General features: G+C 38.9%; 1 protein-coding gene and 1 non-coding gene across 2 annotated transcripts in view; both read left to right on the top strand.

The window, feature by feature from the left end:
- CCDC191 (coiled-coil domain containing 191) overlaps positions 1-24,212 on the top strand; it is a 93,437-nt gene that overhangs the window by 29,798 nt on the left and 39,427 nt on the right. Inside the window, 1 exon segment of the mRNA XM_006161825.3 lies at positions 18,007-18,197. Within this exon segment, the coding sequence (XP_006161887.1) occupies positions 18,007-18,197 (191 nt within the window).
- Positions 19,958-20,019, top strand: LOC114004619 (U7 small nuclear RNA). Its single transcript, XR_003546735.1, has one exon. It is a non-coding gene; the product is annotated as a U7 small nuclear RNA (small nuclear RNA).

Raw genomic sequence — 24,212 nt, 5'->3', positions numbered from 1 at the left:
ATGTTCCCTAACAAAGTTAATTTTTAAATTGTATTGAAATCCTCTATACAATAAGAAATTATGTGTTTTATATAGGAATACTAGACACATATTTGGAGTTTTACAAAATTAGTGGCCCATCTAGAGCCTGCTGGTGGTGTGGTGATTAAGGGTACTGGACTTCCCACATGGCTGACCATGGTTAGAGTCTCAGACCTGGTGGTTTGCTTTCCCCCTCCCCCGCGCTCGCTCTCTCTTGCTCTCTCTCGCTCTCTCTCTCTCTCTGTCTCTCTGGCCAAATTTAAATAAATAAATAAAGTTAAATAAAATAATTAGTTTTAAAAATTAGTGGCCCATCTAAAACATATTACACGACTTTAAAAGGACTAATGTGTTTAAAAGGGAGAAATGAAAGATTATGAATAAATTATCTTAATAGATTCTGCTTGATTTGCACCAATACTTTATCATTTTTAAGTTTTTTTCTTTTAGAAGTTTTTGCTAAAGGGCGTGTGCACTCACCAGACAGAGAGAGACAGAGAGACAGAAAGCAAGAAATCACCCCCCAGGGGGCATGGCCACGCTGCAATCCCTTCTCTTCAATTTCCTCTCGGGATCTGGGGTACGCACGCACACACGCCCGGTGTGAGTTTTAAGTCACTGGGTCCAAGACGTGAACTGCGGTCGACTACCTGGGAGTCCAGCAACGTAGCCATTACGCTAACTGCTGGTCCCTTAAGTTTTTATTTTGAAAAGATTTCAAACAAGCAGAAAAGTTGGAAAAGTAGTACATAAAGTTCCTGAATACTCTTTTCCCAGCTTTTTCCAATGTTAACATCTTACATGAAGATTGTATAATTACCACAATTAAGAAATTAACTTTGGTATAATATTGGGTTGTTGGAAAAGTCATGACCACTTTTGCATAGAAAAACATGGAAAAAAATATATCATGACTTTTCTGACTATCCAGTAGTATTAAATACCATTAACTAAACTATAGACTCTATAGAATATCACCAGTTTTCCACTAATGTTCCAAGACTCAATCCAATAATTCCAAATTGCAGTTAGTTATGTTTCTGTACTTTCTTCCAGTCTGTGACAGTTCCTTAGTCTTTCCTTGTCTTTTATGGTTTTGAATTTTTTTTTTTTTTTTGGAGAGGTTTTTCTCTACAGGGCGCATGCGCTCGCCAGACAGACAGAGAGAGACATAGAGACAGAAAGCGAGAAATCACCCCCCAGAGGGGATAGTCACGCTGCAATCCCTTCTCCTCCATTCTCCTCTCGGGATCTTGGGCATGTATGCACACGTGCCCGGCGTGAACTGGGTCCGGGACGCAAACCGCGGTCGACTACGTGGGAGTCCAGCGATATAGCCATTATGCTAACTGCTGGTTCCCTGGCCTTGAAATTTTTGAGGAGAAATTATCAGGTATTTTGTAGACTGTCTCTCAGTTTGAGCTTTCTGATGTTTTCTTGTGCAAAAAGTTGAGAGTGAACATTTTTTAATAAGAATGCTATTGGAAGTGGTACTGTGCCTTTGTTAGTATATCATAACAGAGTACATAATTACTGATGGTAACCTCCATACTTGGTTAAGGCTGTGTCTGCTGAGTTTATCCATTGGAAAGTTACTATTTTAAATAAATGTCTCATGGGAGATATTTTGAAAAAATGAAAATATCCTGTTTTTCCTTACATTTTCACTCATTAATTTTAAAATCTATTGGTAGACTCTTCCTGTAACAGTTACTAATGTGATATATGTTTAATAGTGACTTTGTATTACCCTTATTTCTTCAATATTTACTTCCTAAAATTCCTCTAAAAGAAGAACTATTCCATCTCCACAATTTATTTATTTATACAATTGTTTCATTCCATATGTATGTTAATCTAATATTTTTGTTGTTTGCTTTGCTATTCAAATTGTTTCAACTTTGGCCAGTGGGAAATCATTCACATTTTTGTTCCTGGACCCTTTCAACATGTTTTGATTATTATTTTTTGAGCACTTCCTTTCTTTCTAGCACTACAAGATACCCCAGACTCATCTTGTATCCTTCCCTAGCCCTGGAATAAATCATTTCTACATGGAACCTTGGTTCCTTTTACTGGCTAATGGTCTTTAGAGACCAAGATTTAGGTACTAGGTGTGCTCACTGCTACTGGAGTGTCATTGTTTCTAGGCCCTCATAGCAGACAGAGCTAGGAAATAAACATGTCTACTAACCCATGCATACCCACACATTATATTTATTTCTGTATCTTTTTATCAGTGTGCATACTAAAATCCATGTATTCATACTGATACTTCCAGCTCCAGTACAACACAGGGATCATGTTATTCTTATTGTTCCTCCTTTTATTATTTGTAATTTACTTGTGTACCTATCTGCATCTATATATTACACTATTGTGAATTCATATTTTCCATGCTAATCTAGCACCACAGGTTTCAGCATTGCCTTCTCCCTTGCTCATTCGTAACATCATTCTGTGATGATAAGAAACCTGGCTCTCATCTACATTATATTGAGTTGCATGTTAGTTCAATCCTAGTATGGTATAAAAGCAGCTTCATCCACACTGCTATGGAAACAGACATACTAACTAGGACACAGTATTTATACAATTACTTTTTTTTTAGAGAGAGAGATTTTTGCTATAGGACGTGTGTGCTTACCGGAGAGACAGAGAGACCAGAGAAAAAGAAAGCAAGAAATCATCCCCCAGGGAAGATGGCCATGCCGCAATTACTCTTCCTCCAGTTTCCTCTTGGGATTTTGGGCATGCATACATACACACCCAGTATGAGTTTTAAGTTACTGGATCCGGGACTCAAACTGCAGTTGACTATATAGTAGTCCAGTGACATAACTATTATGCCATCTGCTGGTCCCAAATTACTTTTGTTTTTAGCCTTACAGTATTCATTCAAAAACTGTTTTCTAAAGTTACTTAGGTTAGTTCTTTTTTTCTCCTTCCCCTTCAGTGTGATTATCTTATTTACTTATAATATGGTTAGTGAGACTCTAATCTCTATCCCTGGTGTTTACAAGGGTACTTCAAAAAGTATGTGCATGCCCAGCTATTCAATGAATCTGCTCTGCACCAAGACCAGCCTTTGTGGATGGTGAGCTGAAATGGTATGCCCTCAGAGCCTGCAAATGAGCAGAGCAGTGGCCTCATTAGTAGTTGAATCTCTCTAGGTGCACCTGGTCCTGAAAGACTGGGAAAGGAACCAAGACCTAAAGCTGACTACATATCTCCTTTTCTGACTAGAAAACAAGGCCCTCTCCCGAGAACACACTTGAGAAGTAGAACTTTTCTTTGCCCTGACACTAACAGTCAACTCCAAAAGAGTAGGAAGAAATTTATAATTCATCAAATGACCAGAAATCAGCACATAGACACAAAAAGTATGAGAAAAGAAGGAAATACCTTTCCTTCAGGGGAACAGAACAATTCTTCCTCAACAATAGACAGTACAAAAGAATGCACAGAAATATCCCCACACACAAAACAGAATATTCATAGTGACAAAACTGAGCAAGATTCAAAGGAAAACAGACAATCTATTCCAGGAAATGAGGAAGTCCTAATATAACTTGAAGGAATAAATAAACACCATAAAAACGAATCAAACGGGCCAGCAGTGGCGTGGTGGTTAAGGTGCTGGACCCCTACATGGCCAGGCATGGTTTGAGTCCCGGACCTGGTGGCTTGCTTTCTTGCTCTCCCTCTCTCTTTCTTTTACTCTGGTCTCTCTCGCTGGTCAAATTTTACAAACAAATAAATAATAAAATAATTCTAAAAAAAAAAAAAAGAAAGAAAGAAAGAACTTCTAGAGATGAAAACTGTAATACAGGAAATCAAAACTTCCATGAAAAGTATTAACAGCAGAATAGACCACACAAAAGATCGAATCTTTGATCTGAAAGACAAAACCTCTGATGTAGATAAAACCACCCAAGAGAATTTTTTAAATAACCAAAAATAAAAAGAGGATAACATACAGGAAATATTAGACACCATTAAATGCCCAAATAGCTAAATAATAGGTATTCCAGAAGTGAAGAATTTTGACAAAGGCATAGAAGATCTACTCCATGAAATACTTGAAGAAAACTTGCCAAACTAGAGAAACAGTTGGGCATCAGGACCCAAGAAATACCAAGGACCCCAAATAGAATGAACATAAGATTCTTTCCACAGCACATCATAGCCAGATTGGTCAAAATTAAAGACAAAGACAAAATTCTAAAAATGGCAAGAGAGAAACATCAAGTTACTTATAAAGGTTATCTTATTAAGCTAACATCAGGCTTCTCAATTGAAATAATGCAGGCAAGCAAAGAATGGAAAGAAATATTCAAAATATTAAAAGAAAAACAATTTCAACCAAGAATATATGCCTGGCAAGATTATGGAAAGAAATATTCAAAATATTAAAAGAAAAACAGTTTCAACCAAGAATACTATGCCTGGCAAGATTATCTGTCAAATGGGAAGAAAAAATAAAATTATTCTCAGACCAACAAAAACTATAAGAATTCACCAACACTAGACCAGCTCTTCAAGAACTATTGAAAGGAGTACTATGTCAGGAAAATTGGAGAGACAAACAGAAATAAGAGAACAAAAAAACAACCAAAAAAATGGCTGACAAAATGACAGGGTAAGTCTGCAAATATCAATAATAACGTTGAATGTTAATGGATTAAATTCTCCAATTAAAAGATAGACTGGCTGAAAGGTAAAAACAAAAACAGGAGCCTTTTATATATTGCCACAAGAAACAAACCTCACAGATAAAGACATACAAAGACTGAAAGTGAACAGCTGGAAAAAGATATTCCATGCTAATGGAAATAGAAAAAAAAAGCTGGAGTCTCAATACTGGTATCAGAAACAATACACTTTAAGACAAAAACTGTAAGAATAGACCGTAAAGGACACTATAGAGTACTACAAAGGCTAACTCACCAAGAAGTTATAACACTTATAAATATCTATGCACTCAACACTTAAGCACCCAAATACATGAAAGAAAGACTGCTAGATCTAAAGCGACAAATAGACTGTAACACAGTAATTGTTGGGGATCTTGGTACTCCACTGACTTCTTTGTACAGATCTTCTAGACAAAAAATAAGCCAAGAGATACAGGATCTAAACAATACCATAAATTGAAAGCACTTGATGAACATCTATAGAACTTGCACCCAGCAGCCACAAAATATACATTTTTTCTCACCCCTGCATAGAAATTTTTTGAATATTGATCACATGATAGGGCACAAAACAAGCCTTTACAAATTCAAAGGTATAGAAACTATATACATCATCTTCTCTGATCACTATGAAATTAAACTTGAACTAAAAAAAAAATTCAAAAATATGCAAACACGTGGAAACTAAACCTACTCCTGAATTATTTCACAACCACTGAAGAAATTAAGACTGAAATTTAAAAAAAAAATAATTGAAACCAATAATAATGAGCACACAAGTTTTCATAACCTAAGGGACACAGTGAAAGCAGCCATAAGGGGGGAACTCATAGCAATTAGTGCTCACAAGAAAAAAAAGCTGAAAGATGACAAATAAACAACACACCCCAAGGAACTGGAATAACGACAAATAAACACCAAAAATAATGAGAAAAGAAATAATAAAGATTAGAGCAGAAATAAATGAAATAGAGAATAAATGAACTATGCAGAAAATGAGAAAAAAAGATTATTTGAGAAGATAAACGAAATTAACACACCATTAATTAAGAATAGAGAAAGGAACCAATAAATCTAATCAGTAGTGAAACAGGAAATACTACAACAGATACAAATATCAAATACAAAATATCATCAGAGAATACTATTAATGACTATACACCAGAAACAAAAGAAAAATCTGGATGTGATGGACAAATTCAGCATGTGTATGATCTGCCATTATTGAATCAGGAAGACATAGAAAACCTGCATAGACCAATAACAAGCAATGAGACTGAATCAGTATTAAATAACCTCCCAACAAAGAAAAGCCCAGGTCCCAATGGCTTCACTTCACTACAAAACTTTTAAAGAAGAACTAATCTCCATTCTACTTAAACTATTTTTAAAGATCCAAAAGGAAGTAACCCTCCCAAATTCATTTAATGAAGCCTCCATCACCCTTATCCCCAAAACAGACAATAACCAAAAAAAGAAAACCTCAGACCAGTATCTCTGATGAATATAGATGCAAAAGTTATCAACAAGATACTACAGATTATATCCAATGATACATTAAAAAGATTATATATCATGACCAGATAGACTTTATTACAGGAATGCAAGGGCAGCTCAACATATGCAAAACATAAATGTAATACATCATATTAACAGGAGGAAAGATAAAAACCATATGATCATATCAATTGATGCAGAAAACGCATTTGATAAAATACAGCATCTCTTCATGATTAAGACTCTCACCAAAACTGGCATAGAAGGGATATTTCTCAACACAATAAAAACCATATGTGAAAAACCTATAGCTAACATCATACTGTAAGAAGACATGGCTGCCTACTTTCCCCACTCCTTTTCAGTACATTAATAATACTGGAGGGAACCAGCAGTTAGCGTAATGGCTATGTCGCTGGACTCCCACGTAGTCAACCTTGGTTCGCGTCCTGGACTGGGTGGCTTAGAACTCACGCCGGGCGCGTGTGTGTACGTGCCCAAGATCCCGAGAGGAGAATGGAGGAGAAGGGATTGCGGCGTGACCATCCCCCCTGGGGGGTGATTTTTCGCTGTCTCTATGTCTCTCTCTGTGTGGCGAACGCATGCGCCCTATAGCGAAAATCTGTCAAAAATAATAATAATAATAAAATAATACTGGAAGTCCTAGCTAATACAGTCAGACAAGAGAATAACAAGAAAGCAATCCCATTTGCAATAGCCACAAATAATATACCTAGGAATAAACCTAACCAAATAAGTCAAAGACCTCTACAAGAAAAACTATGAAAAACTAAAAAATGAAATTGAAAATGATGCAAAATAAGAGGAAAGACTTCTCATGTTCCTGAATTGGAATAATTCATATAATCAAAATGTCAGTTTTACCCACATTAATCTACAAACTTAACACAATCCCAATCAAATTACCACACATACTCTTTACAGAATTAGAAAAGAAAAATCATAGAATTTGTCTGGGATCATAAAAGACCCTGTACTGCCAAAGCAATACTGTGTAAAAAGAATAGAAGTATCTGACTCCCTGACCCCAAAATGTACTACAAAGCTGTGATAATCAAAATAGCTGGTACTGGCACAAAATCAGGCATATAGACCAGTGGAACAGAACAGAGATCCCAGAAATAAACCCCCAAACATGCAGCAAACTAATTTTTGGCAAAGGACAGAAGACAATACAGTGGGGCGGGGGAGGGGGGCTCTCTTCAGTAAATAGTGCTGGAAAAACTGGATAGCCACCTGCATAAAAATGAAACTGGATCCCTATCTCTCACCATTTACAAAACTCAACTCAAAATGGATCAAAGATCTAAACATAAAACCTTAAACTATGCAACGACTAGTGGAAAACACAGGGGAAACTCTTGGAGACATTGGAGTGGGTCAAGACTTCTTAAAGAAAACCCCTAAAAAACAAAGGCAGTAATCCAAAAAATGAACAAGTAGAGTTACATCAGGTAGAAAGTTTCTGCACAGCAAAATAAACAGTAATTAGAGTGAAAAGACAACCCTTGGAATGGGACAATATCTCTGCAAACTCTCCCTCAGATCCTTATCTGATAACCAAAATATACAGGGAACTCAAGCAACTTGCCCACAAAAATTCAGTCCAATTAAAAGGTGGGCAAAGGAACTGAGCAGACATGAACAGCCAAAAGCATGTGAAAAAATATCATCATTCCTTATCATAAGGGAGATGCAAATCAAATCCACAATGAGATACCACCTAATCCCAGTCAGAATGACTAAGATTAAAAAAATAAAGAATGGTAAGTGCTGGCAAGGCTGTGTTGAAAAAGGAACTCACACTGTTGCTGGGAATGTAAATTAGCACAACCACTGTGGAAAACAATATTGAGGTTTCTCAAAGACCTACAAATAGAACTACCATATGATGCAGCAGTTCTACTCCTGAGTATCTACCCAAAGGATAGGAATATACTCACTTGGAAAAACACTTGCATATCCATGTTTATTGCAGCATTATTCACAATTGCTAAGACATGGAATCAACCCAAATGTCCAAGACCAGATGAATGAATTGAAAAAGTGTGTCACATATACACCATGGAATACTACTCAGCCATTAGAAAAGAGTGAGACACTGGCATTTGATAGAAAGTGGATGAATATGGAAGATTTTAATGCTAAGCGAAGCAAGCCAGACTATCAAAGAGAGGCACTGTATGTCCCCCACTAAATATATACTAAATATGTGCACTCTGTGGTAGAAACTGAAAGATTTGAAAGTATGTAAACAGAGAGCAACTGTGGATACTATTGGGTCACCAGAAAAGTCATTACGTACTTTTCTATGTTTTTCTATGCAAAAATGCATCATGACTTTTCCAGTGACCCAATAGAGACTGTGTGGGAGCAAAGTGGGAAATGTAGGGGGGAAGAATGGAGGAAGGGAAATAAGGGGGAAAAAAAGAAGCAAAACAGTTAACAGACACAAAAATGAAAAATTATCTGTTGAAGATAATGTGTATGGGAATATCTTTGACTGGACTAATATATAGTGCATTCATGCTGGGAAATTCATTTTGTATGCTGTAAAGTGATTCAATGAATAAATATACATTAAGAATATGAAAGAAAGGAAAAAGTTTGTGCAAAATGGACTTGAAGTATAAGTTTATTTTGGTGAAAAAAATAATTAAGTCCATGCATAGTTTTTTCTTAATATGCATTTTCTGTGGACTTTTTGAGGAGCCCTCATTTGAGAATAACTGAGACATGATAAAATCCCACCAACCAAATCCCTCAGGCTTTTTTATGCAGACGTGGCTAGAGACGAGTCCTCTGGTAAATATCACAGAACTAGGCAAGGCCTCAAGGGTCATTTTCTTGGTCCCAGTCCACATTCCTAGCCTGTTTGTAAAGGAGCCTGAGCTGCCCTTGGGTGATGAAATTGGGCACTCAGCAGTCTATATGTGACCATGGGATGAAAAGGAAGAAAATGCCTAGCTGACTTGCTGTAAGCAAGAAGATAACTGGAAGCCCTTGTCAGCACCCTGAAATTATTTTACTGGCATAAACCCAACTGAAATAGCTATACACAGTATTTTCAGAAAGATTTAAAAGAATCTGTTTCTAGGAGTTGTGCTAACTTAGGATTCTTTGATTCTTGTACTTCTTTGTGCTTTGACTCTATATTTTATTTGTTTCCTCAAACTCTCTCTTCACATCTCATTTAGGTCATGTTAGTTAATAGGAAACTTTCTGAGAGAAATAGTATAGGCTCTCGAAGCACAAGGTCAGGTACAGCACTACTGATGCAACTTTCCTGTACATTTCATTGCCAAGTCTCTTTGTTTTATCAAAAACATCTGTTTTTGTGTAGAAACTTTCTACTTCCAGCCTATCCTATTTTCTCTTTGATCTTGCAGTGAAATCTCTTGGGGAGATTCAGCAGTCCATGTGTCACACTGCTAATTAGCAGAAACGACAAGGGATTAACTATGAAATTCTTCTACTAGTTAGAAAATGACCTTCTTAATTCTCACCCTATTCTAAAATAGGCTTTTTTTTGTTTTCTTATTAAGATTGAAAACTCTGTGATTGTTCCTGTTTGTGAAAGTTGAGGAGAACAATGAGAGATGGTGTGATACTAACCTAAATCTTAATTCTCTGGGAGAAGGCTTTGGCTTGCTTGTTAGGTTCAGTTTTTCTGTTAGAGAGAGTAAGATAATGACCCAAAGGACTCACTGTTAATGTTACACTTGTGGCAGACATAATGCCTTCCAGAAGTCAACCCCAAACTGAACCAAGAAACATGGAGATATATATTGAATAGAAACTTGGATTATTTTTCTGGCAGATGATAAAACCTAAAGTTAAATACTTCATTTATATGTCATGGTTTCTTTCCAAGGATGTTAGTTTTATCAGTACTGCTCACATACCACTGAAGTAAAATTATTTCTGAGCTGACATAGAGCAACTATCTAGTCGGCCATCTTGTCTTATGTTTTCAGAGGAAAATGAATGAAACTCCTCCTTACAAATAAAACTGCCGAGAAAGGGAAATGCCAGCATGTGCATAAAGAATATTGGGATCCATGTAACTTTCCCTCTAGATTTATTGCCATGGGCAATGTGGGATATATCTTTATGGAAGGATGTAAAGGTATTACTACCAAAGCTTTCACTAAAATTTTATCAGTTTTGATAAGGAGACTTTTTCCTTATTTTGTTGTTATGTTCTTCATTCCCTCACCATACAAGTAACAGATTTCCCATTTTTGCCTTTCAAACTACCATGAAGTGTTTGTTTTTTTCTATCCCAAAGGTTTCTTTCTTAAATATATGTTTGTTTGTTTGGTTTTTTTTTTTTTTTTTCAAAAAAAAATGTATTGAGTAAGTTTTGCTTTTAAGAAAAAGGCTTTTGGCATACATGAAGCTCACTCTCTAAAATTTTATACAATAGGAATACCTTTTCTTCAAAACACAAGACACCTCAGGCCTATAAGGATGCAAGTGAGAAGTGACATCACATCATTGTCTTCCTGTTAGACTACCCTGGAGGTGAATCAGCATTTGTCTGATACATTCTGATGTAAACTGTGGCATATTGTGTGTGTGTACCCAGGAGTGGAGAAGTTCAGCAAGGGACTCGTGAAAAGGGGGAATAAAATCTTGAAGAGAAATAAAGAGGAAGGAAAAACGGGTGATGGGTAGCAGTAAGCAGTTCTGCCTTTCCTAAAGACATGGGCATGAGAACTGGTCTGTGGTGTTATGTAATATGGCCCTTCTTCAAAAGAGTCCAGGGGAGATTTATTGAGTAAAAATTTATTACATGGGGAGGGGGAAGCAGTTGGTGTGGTACTTAAGGCACTAGACTCCCACATGGTCAACTGTGGTTCAAGTCCCAGACCCAGGGCTTAAAAATCATACCAGGCACATGTGCACACGTGCCCCAAATCCTGAGGGGAGACTGGAGGAATGGAAAGGTTGTGGGGTGGCCATCCCCCTGAGGTTACTTCTCATTTTCTCTATCTTTCTGGCAAGCACACATGCAGTATGGCAAAAACCTAAAAAGAAAAAAAAAAAAAGGAAGAAAAGAAATTTACTATGTGGCAAGACTAAGCAATTACTTTTTGAAATTGTACTACTTGCTGAGTGAAATAGAGTAACTGTTAGATAACTGTAACCATTAGTATTGACAGAAACTTCTTAGCAAGAATTAAGAATTTATAAACAGTCTTAAGTTAGTAGTAGTACATGCTGACATATTTGTGGATAAAATGATATAATGTCTGGTGTCTGGGATTTATTTTTAAATTCTCAAAAAGAAAAAGTTGGGGGAGAGACGAAACAAAATTGGCAAAATGTTGATCATTTTTGAAGCTAAGTGAAGGTTTATTTTTTTTCTTCTACTTTTGGGTATGTTTGTTAAATTTCTATAATAAGGGTGTTTTTAAAAAAGTTTAAAAGAGGATGGAGAAAATCTTAAATATAGAAGTAAAATAAGCATCCCATCTTCCAGGTTATAACAAAAGTAGATTTTTGTCTGTGGCTAATGATAGTATTTGGCACTGCAGCGATCAAAGTTTAGGCCTCTAGGTTTTTCCATGGAGCCCAATGGCAAGTCCAGGTCTTAGCGCTGTGTTCGGGGAACTAAATCTGTTTCCTCTAATGTAATTCATTAGAGGACTATGTATGGTTGGGTTCTGTGAGTTCCTCTCTTCTCTTTGGGGCAAAATTACGAAAATCCAAAATAGGACGGGCTTTTCCACTGCAAAATTCAGCACTGCTTCTTCATACCGATGACTTATTTCACCATGATAAAGACGCTTCTCTCCCCAACTCCCATGTGCTTCGAAGCACCTGTTGGTCTTTGCCTTCATGTGGAGATCCCCACAAGGAAAAGGAAGTTGGGGATTGCTTCCTTTTGTAGCAAAAGGTATCTGTTACTTTTGGCCTGGAAGCCATGGAGAGTCATTTGGGGCCTCAGGGGGATTGTAGTTTCCTTCCCGACACTGGAACCTTGGCCAACTCCCTTCCGCTACTAGTTGCACCACAGTTAGTCCCATTCAGCAGAAACAAATTGTAAACTTGTTGACATTTTTGTCCTCTTTACAATTCATTGTTTATTTTTCCAAGACAGAGAATTTTGATGCAATTATCTCTGAGCTTTCTGACAAAAGGAAAATAGCTGAGGAATTTTGATGAGTTACCCACTTCATTAATCAGAACAAGCATCTCTAGTGACAGGGTTAGAATTACAATGAAGATTAGATAGCAAATTGCTGTTCTACCTAACGTCAATCATTCCCAGTGACAGCAGTGTGATTACACTTCAGGGAAGAGCTTTTCTTGCCAACAGAACGAGGGCAACTCCAGTGCAGGTAATAAATTTAGCAGGGCGAGCTGTCATTTCTTCCCTTGAGTGGAATCCTTAACAACCAAATGATGTTTTGTGGAAGATTTTGAGGGCAGGAAAGCATTTCACTTAAAAACTTTTTAAGTTTCACATTGTAGTATTTCATTTTAAAAGTTATTATAGATACGTATTTAGGAATAGTTCCTCCCACAGTGATTTTTTATATTTTATTTACCTCTATCAAGCCTGTGATAAAGAGATACTAGAAGTTAGGAAAAGAATGCATGATTATATTTGAAAATCTATCAGAAATAAAAACATAGTACATAAATAAATGAACTAGGAAAGAAATGGAAGGAAGTCAGACTAGTAACCTGGCTAGCTAAAACTGTAAATTCTGGCTTAAACAGAACATATTCCTCTTCCAATCCAGTTTTGGCTTTAAATAATCATTCTTATTTCAGAGAGTGTTGTACTAGTTCCAGAGTGTAGAACTAAAGGAGAGAAATGGGCCTGGGGGAAGCAGGGAATTATTGGTAGGAAGGAGGAATAGAAAGAATAAATACTTCATGTCTTTGGAAATATGACATTTCTCCTCCCTTCGAAATAAAAACAGAGTTTCCATCCTCTTCCAGAGAAGGTGAGATTGTGAATATATTCCTTTTCCAAATATGTTTTTCCAAGTACATTTGTGGAGCTCCTACTTACCTGAGTAATGTTTGCTATGATGCAAGAATAACTAAGCAGCTATTCTTGATTCATTCTTTATTACTTTTAATTTAAAATTTAATGGGACTGCTTTTTTGAGCAAGGAGGAATAAAACCAATAGCCAAGTCAGTTTCAAGAAAGTAGTCACTTTGCTACTGTTAACCTCTGTGTAGTGAAACTGAATTATAGATTTTAAAAAATATATTTAATTTAACTTCATTTACTTATTTATTTTTAATTTAACCAGAGTGGGACCAAGAGAGAGAAAGTGAGAAAGCAAGCCACCAGGTCTAGGACTTGAACCGTGGTTGGTCATGTGGGAGTCCAGTGCCCTTAACCACCACGCCACCTGCTGACCCCGGGTTATAGACTATGTAAATGGAACCTGTTGCTCTCAAAGTCTCAACTTAGGTGTTTCTGAAGAAATATATTGACTACAGAATTTTTTTTAAGTTGCCAGAGAGAGTGTGCACTTGCGGGAGAGAAGGGAGAGGGCATGTGGGAAGGCACCCCCCAGGGTGAGATGGCCACACCAAAGTCCTTTCTCCTTCATTCTCCTCTGGGGATTTTGGGCATGCACACATGCACATAGTGTTTTTCTCAACCGTTGGGTCCAGAACTTGATCTGCAAGGTCAGCCACTTGGGATCCAGCTGCCTTAGCCACCTTCTCACTGTCTGGCCATTTACAAAGTCAAATTCTCCCTTCCTGAATTCAGATATGCTTGTTTACCATAGTAAGTTATGTACAGAGTTCTCTTTCATTATATGAGAACCAGAGAATTTGCCCTTCCTTTTCAAGAGGGTTTTTTTTTCCCCCTAATTAATTTAGAGTCATCAGGATGCTATAATATTCCTGCGTTGGCCTTAGATGTACCACTAACTCCTGGGACCAGCAGTTGGCATAATGGCTATGTTGCTGGACACCCACGTAGTCGACTGCAGTTTGAGTCCTGGACCCGGTGGCGTAAACCCCACCTGAGCAGTTTGAGTCCTGGACCCGGTGGCTTAAACTCACACTGAGCGTGTGTGCGTGCATGCCCAAGATCCTGAGAGGAGAATGGAGGAGAAGGGATTGCAGCATGGCCATCCGCCCAGGGGGTGATTTCTCACTTTCTGTCGCACCCTATAGCAAAAACCTCTCAAAAAGAGAGAGAGAGAGAGAGAAAAATGTACCACTAACTCTTTACTTTGTGAGTTTAGTCATTAAACTTTTCTCTATTTGAAGTTTTAGCTTGGTGAGGTAAATCATATCTACAAAGTAATGATGGTCTAAGAGTTAATAAAATAACACCTGTAGGGTGCTTTGAACATCAGAGAGGAGGAATATAGAAATGCAAGGACAGTATTAATAGTGTTATTATTGTCAGGGTAGATTATATTTCCACTGTTTCATGATTAGAAATAATCCAAGAGTTAAAATTAGAGATAGCTATGTACAGAATATTTTACCAAGTCATTCAAAAGGAATGAATAAACACAGGATATTTTCTTTTGATAATAGCACACAAGTTAACACCATTTTTTTAATGCTACATTTTGTGATATAAACAAATAATAATGCAAAAAAGCATACCTCCTCAACCTGACAGCTATGTCTTCTTGCTGTGACTGACAGGATATCCTGTATTCATCACATCTCTCCACCCTCTCCCCCATCCTCCTCCCTCCCTCCCTCCCTCCCTGTCTCTCTCCCTTCCTTCCTTCCTTCTTTCCTTCCTTCCAAGGAAACCAGAATTGAGATCTGAAAAAATGTGCCCTCATTTGACATACTAGGAAGGGAATAAGAGCTTTTTAAAGTTTCTTGTGGATTGTTCTAATAAGAAGTTATTAAATAAAGTATATTAAGTAGTTCGTCTAAACTGGTACCCTTAGTAGAAAACATTTCTGTACAAATTGACTATTTCTGTGAATTCTAGCATATGCTTCTTTATGTTTCTACTCTCTTAATTTTTATATCCTCATTCCCTATGACCTTTCAGAAGTAGAGATTGTATCTTAAGCCATCTTGCCCAAGTGTTCCCAAATTCAAGCACAGTGGTGGGTGCTTAGTAGGACAGTGAAAGTTAAGTCCTCTTACAGAGAAGGAAGCAGCGAATAGGGCTGGCCCTGGTAATGCTGCCAAGTCCTTGAAACTGGGAGCAGGCCTTCCCAGCGCTTCCTGCAGAGTCACTTCCTGTGAGGTTACTTTATATTTCCGTGCTCTCCGCACCCAATGCCACTCTCGGATTTCCCATACTCATTCATGGGACCTGTTCCCTTCCCTCCGGAGGCTCAGTCCAGTGGAAATCAGTAAACCAGGGATTCTGATATAATGTGATGAGTTTTGACCGAGAAAAACAGGTTGCTCTAGGAACACAGCAGACAGACCTTATATTTAGGAAAAGCGTTTGGTAGCAGGAGGGCTTCCTGAGAGATGGGCACCTCAAGTAGTCAGGCAAAGACAGAAAAGGACAGAGAAGTTCTTATGAACGTAGACGGGAAAAACTGAAACAGTATGTATGGCTGGTGTTGAGGCAGAGAGCTAAACATAATTTGATCTATAAAGAACATAAAGTTTGCTGTGAAGAAGATGAGGACAGGAATTAGGTCTCAGCAGTTTTTCTTAGATTAGGATCAGAAATAAAGTACTAGCTTGGGGACATCCTAGGGTCAGTGGACCTTGTCTAACTTGCTGTCAGAGGCATAGAGTGGAAGATTATAGTTAGCTGAACATCTAGGCTCCCTCAGTCTGCTCACTAAAATCCCAAATGCAGACCATGGTAACCCAGCTGAAATCGTTTTTAGCTATCTTGTTCTCTGGGACCAGAGACTCCATTCTGTCCTCATGGGATCTGCTGTGTTTGCTTGTACGGGACATCAGTGGTGCCAGGAACAGGAATGAATTAAATGGTTGGTATTTTTAAGCTTAAAAATAGCCTGGCAGGGAAAGCCATGTTGAGTGCAGGTCATCGAAGCCTGTCAAACAAGCCCCTTAGTTCCTGTCTTAATGTGACATGTGCTTCTAGTTCCCTGTAGGACTAGTGCCTTACAGTGAGAATTAAGTGCATTAGTTTTAGTTGTGAGACAGAGAATGCCTGGGTTGCATGACTTGAATATTTCTCGTTACTACTAGTGTCAAGGATTGTTTTTTGTCTGTTCTTTTCCATCAAGACAACAGTTCCAGCCCAGCTGCAGCAACACCTGCTGGCTGATATAGCTACTCAGCTGTCTAAGGCCACATGGGAGGCTCAGGTTAGATTCCCAGCCCATCCTACAAACAGCCAGGCATGGTGGCATGATTCTGTAGTCTCCACTGCTTATGAGACTGAGACAGGAAGATTGCAACATAGCAAGACCATATCTTTAAAAAATAATAAATAATAGAGAGAGAGAGAGAGAAACATTCATAGATTTGTTAGAAAATGTGAGGAAGAAACCTGAGGAAAGGGCTTTCACAGTTAGAGTCTTGTAGACAGACAGAGTCTCCAACGATATAGACACATTCTGAGAAATGTATCATTAGGCAATTGTCAGCAGACATCACAGAGTACTATACCAACTTGGATGGGGTGATCCACCACACACCCAGGCTATGGGGATAGCCTGTTGCCCCTAAGCTACGAAACTACAGCATGTTACTGTAGTGAGGTCATAGGCAATTGTAGCATAGTGGTAAGTATTTACGTATCTAAATGTAGAAAACGTATAGTAAAAATATGGCATAGGGACCAGCAGAAGGGCATAATGGTTATGTTGCTGGACTCCTACCTAGTCGACTGTGGTTCCTGACCCAGCAGCTTAAACTCATACTGGGCACATACATATGCATGTGTGCCTAAAATCCTGAGCGGAGAATGGAGGGAAGGGATTGCAGCATGGTCATCTCCACAGAGGGGTGATTTCTCGCTTTATTATCTTTCTGTGTCTCTGGTGAGCACCTGTACCCTATAGCAAAAATCTCTCCCCCACCTAAAAACAAAAAACTCTCCCCCCCCTAAAAAAAAAAAAAAAGGGAAAATGATGCAGTCAAGAAATAGTAAGCAAGAGATGAATGAGGCTCCTGCAGGCTTAACTTGGCATGCTGTTTTACAGTAAACATCTTTTTTTTTTTTTAATGAGTAGAAGTACATTCTAAAATAATGATTACAAAGTGTAGTACAAAGCCAGTAGGTAATGTGGCGGGTAAAGCACTGGCTCCCACATGGCCAAGTTTGAGGTTTGGGTTCTGAACCTGGTGACCTGAGGGACATACCAGACATGTGTGCATGTGTGTGGGAAGAGAATGGAGGGGATAGGATTGTAGTATGGCCATCCTTCTCTGGGGAGGGTGTGTGTGTGTGAGTGATTTGTGTGTGTGCGTGTGTGTGAATGCAGATGCCCTATGGCAAAATAAACAAACAAACAAACAAATAAAAACAAGCAAACAAACAGAAAACAGAAGAAAACAAAGTATAATCTGGTAAATACATAAACCAGCAACATAGTCATTTATTATTATCAAAGTATTACTGTAAATAGTTGCATATGCTATGCTTTGATATGCTTGGCAATGCAGTAGGTTTGTTTACATTAGCACCTTGTGAGCGATATACATTGTATCTTACAGTAGCTATGATATCACTAGGCATTTCTGGCTCCGTTATAATCATAGGCACCACAACAGATGCAGTTCATTGTTGACATGTCATTAGGCAGTGCGTGACCATGTTGGGCACACCACCACTGATCACTGATTTTCTTAACGTTTTCATTGCAGTGTCAAAAACGGTATTTCTCTGCCTGGCACAAGCTGATTCTCGATCATAGGATTAAGCTGGGGAAAGCTGGGACCCTGTCCAACTGGAAATTGCAACTGAAAGTTCTGCGGGCCTGGAGAGACTACACAAGATCCCAGAAGTCAGAGCGGGAAACTCGGGCCTTGGAAAATGATCTTAGAGAAGAAAACAGGTACTATTATTTGTACTGTGAAAATCCGTCTAGTGTGTTTAACTGAGGACATCTTCCTCCTGAAGAATCCAGAAATAAACTCTAAAAATGCTTTTCATTGGAATCATCCACTTATAAAATATGATTATCGCAGTTTCCCTTTGTTACATCCTAAGCTAGAAAAAAAATTAACTAAAATTATAAGCAGACAAAATTATTTGACTGAAATACCTAACATACATGATTTTCTTTCTTCCAAGGAAGCAAGTATTTGACTTTTTCCTTGTCCTTGCACGTAGTAGCATTGTACCTCCAGCTGCCATACACTTCAGAAGGTTGAGTCTGGTTTCTATGCCAGTAATCTTCATTGACAGAAATCACCGTCCAGACACAAGGTATTATTTAAAGGTACAGGATACATGCATCTGGGAAGGCCAATCTGTGCAGCGATTCCTCCTGCTCTGCTCTCCCTCATTCCACACCTTTAGAGGTTTTCGACACCTATAGATCAGTTCCTTCTTATGATTGTGAATGACACAGAGTTTGTCTTCAAAAGAAGCTTTCTTTTCTCCATTATCTTAAGATTACATTGTCGGGACCAGCAGTAAGCATAATGGCTATGTCGTTGGACTCCCACATAGTCGACTGCGGTTCGCGTCCCGGACCCGGTGGCTTAAACTCACGCTGGGCGCGTGTGCATGCGTGCCCAAGATCCCGAGAAGAGAATGGAGGAGAAGGGATTGTGGCATGGCCATCCCCCATGGAGGGGTGATTTCTCGCTTTCTGTCTCTCTGTCTCTCTCTGTCTGTCTGACGAGCACACGTGCCCTATTGCAGAAACCTCTCAAAATAAATAAATAAATAAATAAAAGATTACATTTTCTTCTTCTCATTTCCAAATTCAACTTTGCATTCTTAAGTCAAAATCACAGATGTAGAAGGAACTTTTTTGGTTCTGTTTTTTTTTGTTTTTTGTTTTTATGGGTTTTGTGTGTGTGTGTGTGTGTGTGTGTGTGTGTGGCAGGGGGAATTCATGTTCATATGTGTAATCATGTCTCTACCAACAATGCTATCATTCATTCAGGATGAAAAATTAAGTGAATGGTATGTGAAAATATTTTTACATAGAAGGGCATGGCTCTCCCTGGAACTGCAACCTTGTGACAGCATCAGGCTTTGGAGAGAATACTTAGGAGATTAGCACAGGGCCCCTTATCCTCAAAGAAGTTATAGTTATGAGGAAAAGCAAGACAGATCATTGGTTTATAAACTAGTAAGTCATCAGGAAAGTCATGATGTATTTTTCTATTCAACAATGTGTCATGACTTTCCGGACAACCCAATAATACATGTCCATCTGCTGGCATACCATGGTAGAGGAAGTATTGCTATGGTAGAGGAGGCTCCTAAAGTGTGCCAAGAAAGGCTTTTTCAGGAAGAAGTAAGTAAGATGTTCCTAGCTGCAGATTGGGATACTGGAGTGATGGTGTGACATGCAGCCATCTGGATTGGCTGGAGATCACCTCTGTAAGGCCTTGAACGCCAGGACAGGAATTTGGGTATTGTTAGTAAATAAGGGGGTAGTCTGAAGGTTTTTAAACAGGAGGATGACCTAGTTGATTTCCCTTTCCTACAATATGCTGGGAGGAAATCTTCAATGAAAAAGAAAAAAAGAAAAGGTCGGCATGGAAAATTCTCCCAGAATTGTTTCTAGAATCTCAGAACCTCATGATTGATATAAGGAACTGGGATGATAGTTCACTGAAAAAGTAATGACTGGCAGAGTGTTACAGCTTTTTTAGAATTTGTCTAGCAGGTTTTCAGGTTTTTACTGGAAAGCCCTCCCCCCACCCACCAAAAAAAAAAAATGTAGTGGCTGGAAGTATTTGTTGGCTAAAGGAGGCAAATTAGAGGTATTGTAAAGTGGAAGCAATTTGAGTGAGGGCATAAAGCGAGTGAAAACTGAGATGCTAAAGATAAAGTGGCCTGTGGAATTTACATGCTAGAAGAAATTTGGAAGAAATATCTGGAGGACTTAAGATTCCATTCCAATTAAGCTGTTTAAATATAAAAGTACTTAACGATGATTTGATAATAGCATAATATGCCAATTTTTTTTTAAGATCTCAGAACTTTTTGTCTCATATCTGCAAATTATTTCCAGGTGTCTATTTTTAAATGTTCAGAATGAGTACTAAAATTTTTAAGCTGCTAGAGTTAGAAAATATTTAACTTATAATAATTTTTTACTATAAAGCTTTAGAGCAAAAAAAAAAATCTTAGAACAGGAAGGTACCTCAAAGATTGTCTGATCTAGCCTCTCATATTACAGATGATAAAAATAAGACCCAGACAGAATAAATTCCCCTTTCATGGTTACGGAGCAAAGAGTAGCTCATCAAAGACTAGGGCCTGGTTTCCTTGACTCTGAGTCAGCTCTTTTTCTGAGACTCCTCTGCTCCTTTGTTAAAACAAGCAGCCTGTAGGTCGTAGTTCCCATGACAGCCAGGCTTTTTGATTATATTGCAATTTACTGTAGATTGTTTCAGATGAACATGATGAGAAATAATTAACAAACATGATAGGTCACTGTAGAAACATGTAAGGAGAAAGGAGCTATTAGATCCAACCTTCCTTTTGTGCTGCTTTGCTACAAATCTCTCTTTGTACGCTGTACTTTGTTCTAGAAATCGTTTCAGGAAATTAAGTTGAGTGATTTTGTACAAAGACAGTAGGTATATTAAAAGTGGGGGGGAAAGCTCAAGAGTAGGTACCATGAGCAGAAATCAAGAAATACGGAATTGAGCGTGTCATGAGAGCCAGGACCTGTTTTACTCTGTTCTTCAGGATGTCTCCAGTGCCTCAGTGGACACTGAATACATTATTTGTGGAATAATAAGTAAGTCAGTAAATGAATGAAGAGTTCACTTTGTTTCCTGTCCTGCAATTAAATGTGATAGGGTTTTTAAGCATTCTTTCTAAACAGCTCCTGGGATAGGAGAGAGCATTTATTATAATGGGTTACTCATCATAGAAACTTAACTCTTTACAGATTGACAGAATAGGTGGTTGTGTTCCATCCTAGACATTGAAATCACCCCTTATGTCTGTTTTTCAGATGTCAGCTCTGTCCTCCTCCAGCTCCTGTACTCACATTTGTTTTTGCCACCTAGGATTTCCTCTCACTGGACTATCCCCATTGGAGGGCCAAGCCTTGCTGGCTTTTTTTCTTTTCTGTTTTCCTTTCTGTCTTTACTACTTTTTCTGTGGAGCAATTAAAAAAAAAAATCCCTCTCTTCTTATTATTCATAATTTAGGAACCATCTTTTCCTATTGCGCCTGTGTACTCATTAGGAGTTTCACCTCCACCCCAAAGGTCTACCTACTTATTTCTTCTAAAAATGCATTTTAATTTACCCTTAGGAAGAATTGTGGTCACTCAGTTTTGGTCCATCTCTTTTCTTCTTTTTAGTTTACGAGAGGTACATGCCCTTGGGAGGGAGTAGGGGAGATGGTCATGCCAGAGTCCCCTCTCCTCTCCTCCCTCCTTTCGGGACTTTTGGGCATGCATGCACATGTGCCTTGCATGTCTTTTTCAAGGGTCCAGGACTCAAACCAGGACTTTTTCAAGGGTCCAGGACTCCCAGCCTTGTGGGAGCCAGCCACCTTAATCACCAGGCCTCTGGCTGCCCCATTTTTCTTCTTTTAAAAGTAGTTTTGGTAATAGTGTTATAGAATTTCAGTACAATATTGTAATATAATTTCCTTTTTTTTTTTAGAGGTTTTTGCTATAGAGCGCATGCACTCGCCAGACAGAGAGAGACAGAAAGTGAGAAATCACCCCCCAGGGAGGATGGCCACACCGCAATCCCTTCTCCTCCATTCTCCTCTCGGGATCTTGAGCATGCATGCACACATGCCCGGCGTGAGTTTTAAGCCACTGGGTCCAGGACTCGAACCGCAGTCAACTACGTGGGAGTCCAGCGACATAGCCATTATGCTCACTGCTGGTCCCTAATTTCAGCATCAGTAATGATTTCCAAACTCTTAGGATTCACTTGCATAAGTAATGTAATAAAATTCTAATACACACACTAAGTTAAACACTTTGACATAGTGATATTGAAATTTGAAATGTATTTCAATTTTTTTGGGATGCTCTTTTTTTTTTTTTTTTTTTTTGCTTTTGCTTTTGCTATGGAACCCATGTGCTTGCCAGAGAGAGATCAACAGAGAGAGAGAGAGAGAGGAAAAGTGAGAAATCTCTCTGGGGATGACTATGTGGCAATATTTTCTCCTCTCAGGATTTTGGGCCTGCACACTCAAGCACCGGGAGTGATTTCAAGCCAGCCTCTGGGCCCAGTACTCAAACCGCTGAATCAGCTATGTGGGATCCAGCTGCCTTGATGTCTGTGCCACTCGCAGGCCTGGATGTTCCCTTCTGAAAGTTGGTTCTGATCTTCTATTCCTTCTCTCTCATTTTCTCCCTCAATTTATGGCCAACTTTAAACAAAATTGGGAAGAAACAGGTTTGTTTCCGACATCCTCTGCTAGCGCTTTCTCAATCCTGCCCTCCCGATTTCTCAGTTCCTTCCCAAAAAACACCTCTGCCCTTCCCAGTATTAACCTCCACAGTGTGTTCAGTCAGGTCCTCTCTTGTGCCCGGGCTCTAAACTTTTCCTCAGACAGACTTTTATCTCTGCCCTTTGTCCCTCACAGCCCTTACTCTGTTATTACAGTCCTCAGGTGATACGTTATCCCTCTCAAGAAACTTACTTACACTTTAATAAGATTATTAGAAACAGTGCCTAACATATGAGAGGCAGGTATCTAAGAGTACTGTGGCAAGCTGGTGAAAAGCCTGGCCCCTGGGACCAGCAGATAGCATAATGGCTATGTCGCTGGACTCCCATGTAGTCGACCGTGGTTCGCGTCCTGGACCCAGTGGCTTAAAACTCACACCGGGCGTGTGTCCATGCATGCCCAAGATCCTGAGAGGAGAATGGAGAAGAAGAGATTGCGGGGGGTGATTTCTCACTTTCTGTCTCTCTGTCTCTCTCTGTCTGTCTGGCGAGCACACGAGCCCTATAGCGAAAACCTCTCCAAAAAAAAAAAAAACCTGGCCCTTCACTTTTAGCATCTCTCAAACGATGTCATTCATTCATTTGTTCATTCATTCATTTTGGAGAATAAATTTGTTCAATCAACGAGCTTTACTGATGCTTCCACTATACTGTGCTCTCTCCAAGTCCTGAGAGTTGGACTAAAGAAAGTATTAAACAAATTCTTTCCTTGTAGGAGTTTACAGTCTAAGTGAAAAAGTTAAAAATCATACCCAAATACTAAAAATAATTGCAACAGAAGGCATCGTAAGATAAATATTTAAGAGTGACATAGACTTGGCTATCATGAATTATGATCCCCTGAGGAGGTTTTTAAAATAGGAATTCATGGGCCCCACCTTCTGAGAAGCAGAATGTGGCTAAGAAGAGGGCCTTTTAAAATTTGGGGAACACTGATAAACCAGTACATAGTCAGGCTTGCGTGGGAACAGGTCAACGGGAACACACCAGACTCTCTCAGAGGTGGGGAGAAGTGGAGCTAAGCTGAAAAGAGACTGTCAGATATCTTCCTTTTTCAGTACTTCTGATTTCAGCGTTCTTTTGGGCAATCATTTTGGAGTACCTCTATTTAATCATGTTCAATTGTCCTTTTCTCTGTGCACACCTGGGTATCCAGATGAGCCACCAGAAGCCACATGGCATCCGCAGCTAGTAAAGCTCCTGATGTTGTCTTTCAGAGGGGCAGGAGGACCCGACCTGCATTGCCTGGCTCACTTTAAAACTCTTTACAACAGAGCTGTCTTAGCCCACTTCTTCCCTGGGGGCTACCTGGCACATTATTGAATACATCCCCTTATTCATTCCGATTCCTGTAGATCCTGCTCGTTCCAAACGCAGCTGTTCATGTCACTGCTGTTTTTATGTTCTGCGTCAGATTTCATCACTTAATCAGATCACAGTGTGTGGTTATTTAT

This window comes from Tupaia chinensis, unplaced genomic scaffold, assembly GCF_000334495.1.
Source record: "Tupaia chinensis unplaced genomic scaffold, TupChi_1.0 Scaffold139218_1, whole genome shotgun sequence".
Lineage (NCBI taxonomy): Eukaryota > Metazoa > Chordata > Mammalia > Scandentia > Tupaiidae > Tupaia > Tupaia belangeri.
This window is presented reverse-complemented; position numbering and strand designations above follow the sequence as displayed.